Genomic DNA, 12,310 nt, shown 5'->3' on the forward strand with positions numbered 1-12,310 from the left:
ATGCTAATACACCTAGATAGACAAAGTATTTTATGTTAATACAGCTAGATAGACAAAGTATTTTATTCTAAATCGTATGTTCCAAACAGTCACTAAAATTTAGTTTTTTTTATTAAGATACTGAGAGAGAATGATGCTATACATATTAAGTGATTTTATATAAAGCATAATTCATCTATTGTATCTAAAGTGTGTTTGCACTAGATCAATATGATGATTTGAACTACCAAGTTGCTTAACCAACTATTTTCTTCAGGTTGTCCATTGTTAATAGTTGGTGTTGCGGTTGGGATCAATTTTGAAGAGTATGGTTACAAAAATAAACTGTAAGTACGACTTTAAACTTTATCTAATGTTATTCAACACTTAAATCTTTTCTAAGCTATTTAACTTATATGAGCCAACTATTAGAGAGAGACTGTTTTCCATAGTTTACCAAATAATCTGAAGATACTTGTTTTGGTACTCTTTAATTACAAGAGTAAGTTGTTAGTGGAATTAATGACTGGATCAATGTTGATACTAAAATTAATTTAATACATCCCCAGTTTCTTAGCTTGTTTAAAATATTTATTGAGGGTGTTTTACATCAATTAGAGTTTGTATAATTCTATATTTTGTGTAAATGTATATTCTAATGCCAATAACTTTAAAATGATATAAATTTACTCTTATGTATGACTTGGGCATAACTAAAGTGTTTATAGTGTGGATACGTAACAAGCACTATTCTTATCTTTCTCTAGTTGCATGCTTTCTCCAGCCAATCCTTATGTATACTACATCTCCTTCTTGGGTCCTTCGTGTCTCATTCTACTGGTAAATATCGCTGTGTTTGTAATGGTCACCAGAGTACTGTTCACACCTCGGATGAACACTAAACCCAGAGTTCAGATCGACAGTAGTTCTTATGCAGTCATCGCTGCTCAGGTTCGTGGAGCGTTCACTGTAATGACTCTTTTGGGGGTCACGTGGGTTTTTGGAGTCCTGGCGGTAGGTAAAGCCAAACTGGTCTTCCAGTATGTCTTTTGCATTGCTAATTCTCTTCAGGGCTTTCTCATCTTTCTTGTCCGTTGTCTTCAATATCCAGAAGCTAGAAATGGTTGGATTCAATTAGTCAAAACAAGGACTTTCAAAAAGCACCGAGGTGTTGTTCCGCCTGGTGGATCTTGGCATACAAATTCAAACCCTGCTCGCAAGCAGTCCAATGGTCACTCGGCTTCTGATCATATTTTGAGCAGCACCAGTAGTGACACAACGAGCACTTTGGTGTATTGGAATCCAATTCCAAACAAAGAAACTCCTAACCCCACATTATCCCGAGTTGTTAACAACACTAACCCTCTGGAAGATGAAAACAGCTTTAAAAATAAGAGTCAATCAAATCCTTTGGATAACACTGAAGTCACTGTAAATCCAGATCGCGACACAAATTACTCACCTTCACTCGAAGACTTGCCTGATGGTGATCCCTTTGCATCAATTGGATTTATTGATGAAGATGCTCCAACTAATGGTGAAGATGGGGTTTCAGGAGACGAAAGTGGCTATCAGTCATCATCATCACCAAAATCAAAATTTCCATGGGAATATTGTTTTGCACATAACTTTGCTAATGAGGTAATAGATTCTAAAAGTGAAAATGTTGCAAGTTCGAAAGGTACAATGGCCCTCAGAGATCATTGTAACAGTTTTCATTATCATCATAGAATTGGTGATGATGAGTCAACAAGTCAATGTACAAAACTATGTATACAAGACTTGTTACATCACCCAGATAACCTAGACGAGGACTTGATACTTGCTACAACTCCCTATAAATATTTCAACCAAAGAAAATTTTCTTCTCGTAAAACACACTCATATCCACGTTACAATAACCCAACAATAAAAAAACCCGAGGATCTTGTACAGAAACTAGGCAAAAGTGTCTACGCATTACCATTGAAGTGTGAATCAACTTATAACCTAGACATACGCTTTAATGAAAGTTCCAAAACAGACGCTTGACAGTGAAGTATTGGTTATTATCTACTGATATGCCTTCCGAGAGACACCGCAGTTTACTTTCGTGAAAGTTATTTTTTATAGAAAAGTTTCTGCAAAAGAAGCTTGTAGAATATATGTTTAGGAAACATTTGAATATTCCTACAGAAAAAACAAATCGTGTACAAGCTGCCAAACCACAAAATTAAAACTAGCAGTCAAATCATCCTAAAAGCGCTAGTTATTTATATATTAAACGTAAAGGCCACTATTTTCTTCCGGCACATTATGAATATGTGCAACAGGCGTAATTTAGAAATCTTACTTTAAAATAAAAACTTAGTGTGATTAACGATTAAACTTTCTAAAACCTGGCCTTGTTTAGGGAGGAAGATAACATATGTCAAATAGGAGGGGATTATTCAAGTATATATGGTAGGCGACGATGTTATTTTTTTAATTTGTAATTTAAGAAAGTAGTTCTATTTATTATTATTATTATTATCAAACCTACCAAGTCTCACTATGAACACCGTGATGTTCTGAGATTTTAAGTATTCTTCGAAAACATTTTTGTACGTCAGTACATTCTTGCCATATGTTTTTATACTAACCTTCTCTACCCGAGTGAAGTAATCATTTTTTGGTCAGAAGGTTTTAGAATTAGATATGATTTGAGAGCTAAGTGTTCGTCTAATTCCTGCATACTCTATAATTTATGATTGCCAAAGTTCTCTGTATCTGAGCTAAAACTTGTCTTTACATTTTTATAACAGTTTCCACAACATACTTAACTGAATAATGCACAATACACGGTTACCTCTTGTGTACACTTGAACCGTGACAAGAAATTAGCATCACTCATTCAACACTGAACGTAGGTTATCCGATAATTTCAATTTAAGGTCGTACTTTATCACAAAACAAACAAAATTAAAATACGGTGAAAACTTTATGATTATGTATGAGAATACGGCAGCATTCAGAATAAAATGTACAGAAAATATTAAATTTTACAATAGATAAATACATTGCAGAAAATAAATGATATATTGTATTTTTCATTAAGCTTCAACTGATTTATATGCCTAGAAGTCTTACAAATATTAATTTCTTGTTACTTTAAACTGTCGAAAATCAATTGCTTCTGGAATGAAACTTTTCTAATAACTAAAATACATTCATTTCTGTTAACTGATTCCAAATCGTGTGATTGTAAGGCTAGAAAGCTTTTGCCACATAAAGTAAAAAAATCAAAATATTATATTTTTACAAGTATTTAAACAAACTATTATTTATTATTTATTTTACTTCGATATTTTATAAGATTGCTTAGTTTGTATGTGTGTAATGATCACTGCCAGTTCTACTTCAATAAAGTTTTAATGAACAGCTGTTACTGATAGTTTACATCGATTGATTTTGTGAAACGTGGTCCAAAAAAAGTGATTTGATATGAAAAAAACTTTCAGATACCCAAATACAGATCTTTTCGACTGACTACGATTTATTAAGAAAGTTCGTGTGTGTTTGTCTTTTTTAAAACTAAAAACTTTTTGACAACTAAATAACGTAAAATATTTTGAATATATTTACTACCGAAAAATGTTACTTAAATAACTTAAATTTTTCGCATGTATACAGTATCACTGTGAATAAAACAGTTGCTTAATGAGATCGTGATAAATCAAGATAAATATTATTTTGCTGTTCAAAAAATGTGCATCTTTTAACTGTTAAGTTTTCTGTGACAATTTCACTAATTATATATAATTATATATATAATACATTCGAAACGCTTCAGTTCTTCCACGTTCGGTATCCAAGAAAAATAAATAAATAAAAACAAGAAAAAGCACGAACTAATTAATATTATAACATTTAGACTCACAAATACCACAGAAACCGGGAATTGTCATAAGTTATAAGATTTGAATAATTACCATAATATTTCGTTGTTACTCTCACGATTCTGTCAGCAGTTAACAACCATGGTAATAAACTTAAAACATATTTATAAGTGACACTCCGGTGTAAGAAGAAGTTAGAGTAGCATGTTCACGTGAATATGATTGCAGTATTAATAATTATGGCCTTAACTTTTACCCAAATACTGAAAGAAGTACGTTATTATGATCCCGTGGGTGTTAGTTAGGCTTAATGTGCTTCTGTATTGGCAGTCGTGTTTTTCAACTTCTTTCTAGAATATAGTTGCTATGTTTGCTAATTTGGATTGAACTTATAGTTTGTTTGTTTGAAGTTAAGCACAAAGCTACACAATGGGCTATCTGTGCTCTGCCCACCACGGGTATCGAAACCCGGATTCTAGCGTTGTAAGTCCGCAGACATACCGCTGTGCTACTGGGGGGCTGAACTTATAGACTTGACTATTTTTGTGAAATTAAACAACATTTTCATTTTCTTGGGTACAAAAGAATTAAGTATGGTTCTGGAAAAATATTTTCAAGTTACATCAGCCGTATAACCTTAAAAGTGTAAGAAGCCAAGTTTTAGAGTAGTGTCTATTCTTGGCTGTAAAATGTATCATTAGATTCAATTCAGAATAAGATTTACAAAAGGATAAGCGTTGCTGGTTTTACTCTATGGTTCATAAAAAAAGGATAATTCTTGATATTTGGGTCTATAAATTAGAGTGAACCCTGTCACTGAAATTTATTATAAGTAAGGTAAATCAAGACCTAGACGTCTACAAGTAGGGTGAAATAAGATTTTCAGCCTGTAAACTAGTAAAATGAGTTTGGTCTTGAGTTCTATAAGCAGAATAAACATTGAGCTTAAAGTCAAAAGCGTAAATTTCAAAATTGAAAATTAGATCTATAAATGAGGAGAATCTTAACTTTGAAGTTTACAGATTGGGTGAATTCTTTCTGCGGCCCACGAGTAAGCTAAATTTTGACTTAATTGTCTGCAAGTAAAGTGAGTCCTAACTTTTAGGTCGATACGTAGTGTACTTCAAACAACACGCACACATTTCATTAAGCATAAGATTATTTAAACCTTAAATATATGTGTGAATAAAACAAAGAGACCATATTTAAAGCAAGGACTTTTTAATCAATAATATATACGATATGCATTTCATTTAATGTATATTAAACGTATCAAAAATATCTTGTTCAAAATTTAAATAACAGAAAACTTTATGACAGACAGTGAAATATATATTCTCAATTATTAAAACAACTGCAGAAAAAACCTAGATAAAACTGCTTTCCACGAAATTTCATTAAAATGTGAAGAGCTTTCACCTCTGTGCTAACATGGTTGCATAAAGCTTAGAAAAACATCGAGATCTCTCGTTTCGTTTTATAAAATCAATAACATTTAACAAAAAACTGAAACCGAAATTATCTTAATTTAAAATAACTGCAGAAAACATGGATAAAAATGTTTTACAGGAAACTTCGTTTAAATTTTCAACTCTGTACTTCTTGGTTGCAAAAGGATTTTAAAAAAAAGTCGACGTTTCGTTTTACGTCCTGACAAATATTTAGTAATCTTCAAAAACATATTTAGGCAGTTTTTTTCGGTCTTAACGTTGAAATGAACTTGTTATATAATGCAAAATAAATACATGCGATATTCTTAGGTTTTTTAAACTTTACAACCGTTAATTTACTATGATGTTAAGATGTTTACATTCTAGCAAAAGAAAATGCTGATCAGGAGGCAGTAAGTTGGTAGTTGTTTTTCAGGAACTTAAAATCCAAAGACTTCGTCAATGCAGCTATTCCATTGATTAGAAAATATTACGGTACTTACTAGTAGTAAAGACACTTCTACGGAGATATAAGCATGGAATAAAAGTATAAGATAACATAAAAAAGTGCTCCGTAAATTTTCATTTAAACACCATAAAAATACAGCGAATAAAGTGCATTCACGGAATGGGCATTTTACGCATAATACTTTCATAATTCTCTTGTTAACCAATCTTTATGTCATAGTTAAACTAGATCGTCTACCTAATGTTCGCCACCTTAAATTCGGAAAGAGCTCTCTGTAGTTACATTCGCGACAGCCTGACAGATGTTAAAAATTGTTGCTGTTTTTTAGTTATTTATGCAGATTGCTTTCAGCAACATAACTGATTTATGCAGATTGCTGTCAACAATATAACTATATTTATATTTTATAATCATAACTTTCAACATCTTAAGCTGGCTAAAGATGCTTTGGTTTTTACTTGCCACACAAGTTTAGTTGTTTAATGTGTGTAAAAAATATAGCTTGTGTGTGTTTTGAAGAATAATATAACAATGATGATTATATTATATATACGTACCTGCTCTCGGAATTATTCACGACAATCAATGGATACTGCTGTTGTTTTCTAGCGCAATGTAATATTTTATCATTGTAAATCCACGAACTTACTGTTGACCCACCGGGGGAACAGAGTTACTGAGACCACAATTGGTGTGATAAGATTAAGTAGAGTTTTAACATTTGTAACATGAATACGATTTCGACTATTTATGGTTAATGGAACCAGAGTTAATTTGATGACGACAAGTGGAATTTGTTTTTGGTAGTTATGCGCAAAGCTACACAATCAGATATTTTTGTTTCGTTCACTACTGGCTTTTAGCGCCAGAAGTCCGCAGACATACATCTGTGCCACTAGGGCGAAAAATGGAGTTTCTACTTTCGTAACATCAACATGGTCTCGCCTATTTTAAATTACTGTAGCAAAAATCAATTTCATGAAGAAAAGTGGAGTTTTAACACTTGAAATTATAAGAACTTAAGAGTGAAAGTAAAGATGAATGTAAGAATATGTAAAATTCATCTGCTATATCCAGTGCTGACGAGGCCTATCGTTTAATATCAGGGCTCGTCAGTTCGGTCTCGAGTACTAATGGTTACTGGAGCCAAACAGTCAGTTTGACGACAGAAAGTGATGTTTTAAACTTTCTTAAAATTGATATCAACACAGTTATCTACTCTACTTGGCCAACGTTTTTTCTATCACTTTATTCCTTGTTTTTCTCATCACGATGTGCTTAGATTATAAAGTAAACCATTTTGTACATATTCCTGAAAAGGACTTCATAATGTTTTATAATGGTTGGAGACGGCTTGAATGGGTAACGAAGAAAAACTTTAATATAAGTTTAACATAACAGCAAATGTACAACGTTTCGACAAGGTTTTGTCATCATCAAATTTTTGCGGTGGCCCATTCAAAATGTTGCTCGCAAAATGCTAACATCATATGACGCCAAACGCAGTTGAAAGGTTAATACAGACATTACTTAACCGCATAGCTAGTGTTTGTTCCTTATGTAACGTATATTGTATTATTTATTGTTGCTTTCATCAATAGAATTATACTATACAGTATTTTGAATGCCTGTTTTTCTTTTGTGTGTGTTTTTTTTTATATAGCAAAGCCAGATCGGGTTATCTGCTGTGCCCACCAAGGGGAATCGAATCCCAGATTTTAGCGTTGTAAGTCCGTAGACTTACTGCTGTCCTAGCGAGGGACATTACGGATGTCATTAATTTTTATTATTATACTTTTATTATACATTTTTTTTTGCATTGTTAGGTTAATATACATGTATTTAAGACTAACCTAAATCTCATAACATCGTGAGATATTATTGCTTTTACGGTCAACAGCGAGGGTACACAACTGAGGAAACAATACATTTAAGTAGTAATGTAAGAAAAATATATTTAATTAGCTATACTGATTGTCAAGTTGATTTTTAGTTTCACTCTAAACGTAGCTTGCTGTGATCGGATGTTAATATTAATTACGGCTCATTGTATTTGTTTTTGGTTCGTCTGTTTGTTTTGTGGGTGGGTGGGTAGTCAAAGGATAAAAAAATAATAACTGGGCCAAACTGCATATGATCAGGCTCCCCGTTTTCGATGGCTCACTGGGGAGTCTGAAGGCTTATAACCTTAAAAATCGGATTTCGATGCCTGCAATGGGCAAAGCACAAATAACCCATTGTGTAATTTTGTGCACAAACAAACCTTTGGTAAACATGTCAGTCACTGCCATTAGATTTGTCTTATACCAGTAACTTCTCGATCTTTAGTCTAAAGCTAAATAACCTAACATCCAAAGAACAATTTCAACTGAATGATTTATTTTTCAAAGTGACCTTTACTTTGAAATAAATTCAATGAACTACGTCATTCATAAAGTTAATTAAGTTTCTATGCCGCAGTATATAGAGACTTACATGTTCTCTGTTTTTCATGTTTAAGTATGTTAAGATTTATAACGATAACTCCTTTTCTTGTATGTTTGTGATTGATACAGCCACAATTGAAAAATACATATGTGACTACGAAACCTGTTAAGTATGAATAATGCGTTTTTATTCTAAGTAATGTTCAAGAACGAACAAATAAAATCATATCGGATGAATAAATCCTGTTTGTTTGGAATAAGTGTATTTGTAGAATCAACAGAAATGTCATTCTTAATAATGTATGACGACTTTGAATTCCTAGAAACCCACAGTAATAAATCATATATTTTAAATTTACTTTCGCGAGAACGTAAATATTCTGCAGAGTCTTGTCCTTTTTGTATAAAATATATCTATAATAACGGGAATTACTTCTGAGGAAAAAACATCCTGGCACTAACTACGCGACTTCGTGCGATCAAGTACAGGTGCAATAGATATTTCTATTACTCACAAGTTTTGAGTTTATTTATACGAAACGTTTTTATTTATTCACTGAAATGGGTGCTGAAGTATTGTATGTGTGTAAGTTTTGAATTACAAATGAACGTATAGATAAACATTTATAGGACATCAGCAAAGATCGGTTACAACAAGTAAGTACTTTTGGTCTTGAATTTGAAAGGTAAGAAAAGCCTTGATGAAGAAAGTAAAATTTTTTTAATATTCGTTAATGAACTGTGTCGATTTTGATTTTTTTTTTCAGAATTTTCGTACAAAACTACAAAAAAAAAGCTATCTAATTTTGAACGGATAGAAGAAAGGCAGATAATCAAAGCACCCACTGCCAAATCTTTTGTTACTGATCGAATACTTGGATTTGATCGTCAATTTTATAGCACATCCACAGTCTTAAAGTGGGGCTCGCGTTTTTTATGGCAACAAGCTATGAGCTATCGGATTTACGTTCTAGGAGGTTAACTGCTAGGCCACGACTGGTTCATTTTGGTAGTTTGATTTCATCTTTAATATTAATTAGTCTCCGTAAAAACGTCATGATCAATGTTCTGTTTTTATGGATTTTAGCAAAACGATGACATTTACATTTGTGATAAAAATGATAAGATGTAGTCTTAAGATATAGATAGCCGAGTTCGAATCCTTGCGATGCCACAATTTTTACTTGTACTTAAAGCTGTGGGTACGTTATAAGAGTGACAGTCAGTCCATTAGCATGGTTGGTGAATGATTGGGTGCTACTGAATGGGTGCCTTCCATCTGATCAGTAGTTCAGAATTAGGTACAGTGGTAGATAGCCTTGGTAGCTTTGCCAAAAATACAAAATACGAATAGCCCCCAGTGGCTAAGCGGTAAGTCTGAAATCTTTTAACGCTAAAAACCTGAATTGGATATCCGTGGTGGGCACTACACATATGGTCCATCGTGTAGATTTGTTCTTAATAACAAATAAACGAATAACATATAGAGAGAAACAGAAAATATTTTTCCATTCACAATAGTATTGTTACAATAATAACGATTTGTTTCAAAATGCAGATAATATTATGCAATTTTTGCGAAGCGTGTAGAACTGATTTTCCATCCTTTCGAAATCGTGGTAGAAGTTTCATACTATGTTTACCAAAACAAAGTACATAAAGAATAAAATATTTTATTATAATTGAGGTTATTGATATTTTAATACTGTCATGGAACTAAACGATAATGACAATAAAAAACTGTTAATAAAAAGTGAAAACATTTCATGTAACTGTTTGTTTATTAGATTTTGCGTAAAGCTATTTGCGCTAGCCGTTATTCATTTTGATGTGATAAGACTAGAGAGAAAGCAACTATTCAACACCACTCACTGCAAAATCTAGGGTTATTCTTGAAAAGCCAAGTAGTGGGATTTGACCATCATTCTTATAAAACATACACACGGCTCTAAAGTGAAGATCACAATATTCTTTATTTGTTTGGCGGTAAGTGTACGCGACCTCGTAAACATGAGCTTCACAGTCTGGCACGCTAACCATTGGTTTCGATTGGCCTAAATTAATCTATATCATCGTATTTATAAAAGAGAAAAAATCACATGGAAAGAAGAAAATGACATAATTTTTAAGTTATATGCGACATACTGTTCTTACGATTAAGAAAATCGTGATTGCGCATTTTTATAATACAACTATGTAGAAATGAACGTTATTAACGTGGTCCACAGATGTGAATAATTTATCATTTCTGGTAAAACTTATTTAGATATATAAAAACATGAATCATTGTACTTTAGACCATTTTACGATGAAGAAATCTTGTTTTCATTTCAATTTAAATAAATCATAACAATGATTTTTTTCTACTGTCTTTTATGCAAATCTCGTTATTTTCTCTATTCCTTTTTTGTTTTATCCTGCCAACTTATAGCAGTTGCAAACAGTTGTGGAAAATGTATTTCACATTCTCTGAGTTTAAAAGCTTATATTCCTCTTCACCCTACCTTACGTAACTGCCTCACATTTTTCTGTTATGTACAAAAACATGGAACTTCTGTTGTTATTATTTATAAAGTCTCTTCCCTTCTGCTTGTTCATGATATGCTATGAATTATTGCTCATATAATCACTATCAAGATTATTAGCAAAGAACTAACAATGTTCGAGAACGTAGCTTAGAGCGTCATCTATTGATGAAGAGTATAATAAAATTTGAAATATTAAAGCTTCGACTTGTATGTTTCTTTATAACACTGCTACGATTGGAAGATTGGTTTAGGACTCCAATAATTTTGTTACAGTTAACTAACAAAATATTAGATGAATAATCTTAAAGAAAATTATATTTTTATATCGTTATTTTTAAAATGCTTTCAGAAAATGTAATACAGATTTCAAGGCTATCCGGTCTCATCCAATCAGTTTAAAGTAAAATTCTAAATTTGTTTCAATTTATAAAAGTTTGCTCAGGTAATTTATGAATTTTCAGAATCATATGATTATTGCAAAAAAAAAAGTCAGAAAAGTCTTCGTATGTAGGATAATTTATCGAAAGCACATAACGTTCAGCATCCCACCCTCCCCTACAGTAAAACTACAAACCTTCTCTTTATGTTACTTTACTTGTCTGTAACGTTAACTCATCTTTTAAGTACGGCTTACAAAAAACGTTTAACGATAAAAAAAACGATGTTAATGCTCTATATAAGCAACCATTTACATGTGAAGTGTAAGAACTGAAAATAGTTTTATAAAGATGTTCGATTTTGTTTTTAGTTAAAAGTTACACAATGGATTATCTGTACTCTGTAAGTTGCGGAAATCGAACTTAGATTTTAGCGTTTTAAGTCCGCATACTTACTTCTAACCCACCGAGAGACTGTTATAAAGAAAATAAGATAACACCTTTGCTGCCATTTGCTGCCACTCTTGTTTATATAGTTGTGTTCTATTTATTTATATAGTTGTGTTTCATTTATTCAGACGGAAAAGCTTATTATCACAGAAAAACGTGTTGCTAAGTTTTGTACTCTATTTTCATTTTGAGACTCTTTAGCAAAAACAGACGGAAAATTTGTGAACTTTTCAAGCAAACCGTAAGTATTTAATAAATCTAAAAATAATCAAAGATAATATATATATATATCACAAATCAACTCGCTTTTCCGTAAAACAAATTATTTTCGTTATTCATAAGCTTCAAAGGCGTGCATGATGTGGCACGGTTCCAAATAAAATGTAATAATTACTTCCATGCTATTTGAAATCAAGTCTAAAAAAATATCTTCAGACAAATGTTTGAAACGATATTTGAAGCTTACATATCATTAACTAAGCATTATAATAATGTGCTTTATATCTGTGCATTTTCTGTGTTTTCAAATTAATCTAATGGGTTAAGAGAATTTCATACCAGCCCTTCTAATGCATTATTTATAAGCTTTTATTAAATTTCTAACTGTACAATTTACGAAGAAATTCTTTTCACTATTTGATGTTGTTAAAGATTTTTTTAAAAGCCGGACATTTCTATTGTCTATTCGAATTGAATAATGATGAGGCTAAAACTCTAACTTTACAGTTAGATACGTCCATCTTTAGTTGTTATGGATAAACCTGTAATGAGCGAACGTTATTAATGGGATAGAT

The 12,310-nt window shown here is 32.0% G+C and overlaps 1 protein-coding gene across 2 annotated transcripts in view; it reads left to right on the forward strand.

Annotated features, from left to right (window-relative positions):
• LOC106463503 (adhesion G protein-coupled receptor E1-like) overlaps nucleotides 1-2,371 on the forward strand; it is a 77,180-nt gene extending 74,809 nt beyond the window's left edge. For both annotated transcript variants that reach the window (XM_022391027.1, XM_022391029.1), the window contains 2 exons: nucleotides 257-326; nucleotides 747-2,371. In XM_022391027.1, coding sequence (XP_022246735.1) covers nucleotides 257-326; nucleotides 747-2,010 — 1,334 coding nt within the window. In that variant the 3' untranslated portion in view covers nucleotides 2,011-2,371. The remainder of the gene's footprint in view (nucleotides 1-256; nucleotides 327-746) is intronic.
• The last annotated feature ends 9,939 nt before the right edge of the window (nucleotides 2,372-12,310 follow it).

This window comes from Limulus polyphemus, unplaced genomic scaffold, assembly GCF_000517525.1.
Source record: "Limulus polyphemus unplaced genomic scaffold, Limulus_polyphemus-2.1.2 Scaffold1426, whole genome shotgun sequence".
NCBI lineage: Eukaryota > Metazoa > Arthropoda > Merostomata > Xiphosura > Limulidae > Limulus > Limulus polyphemus.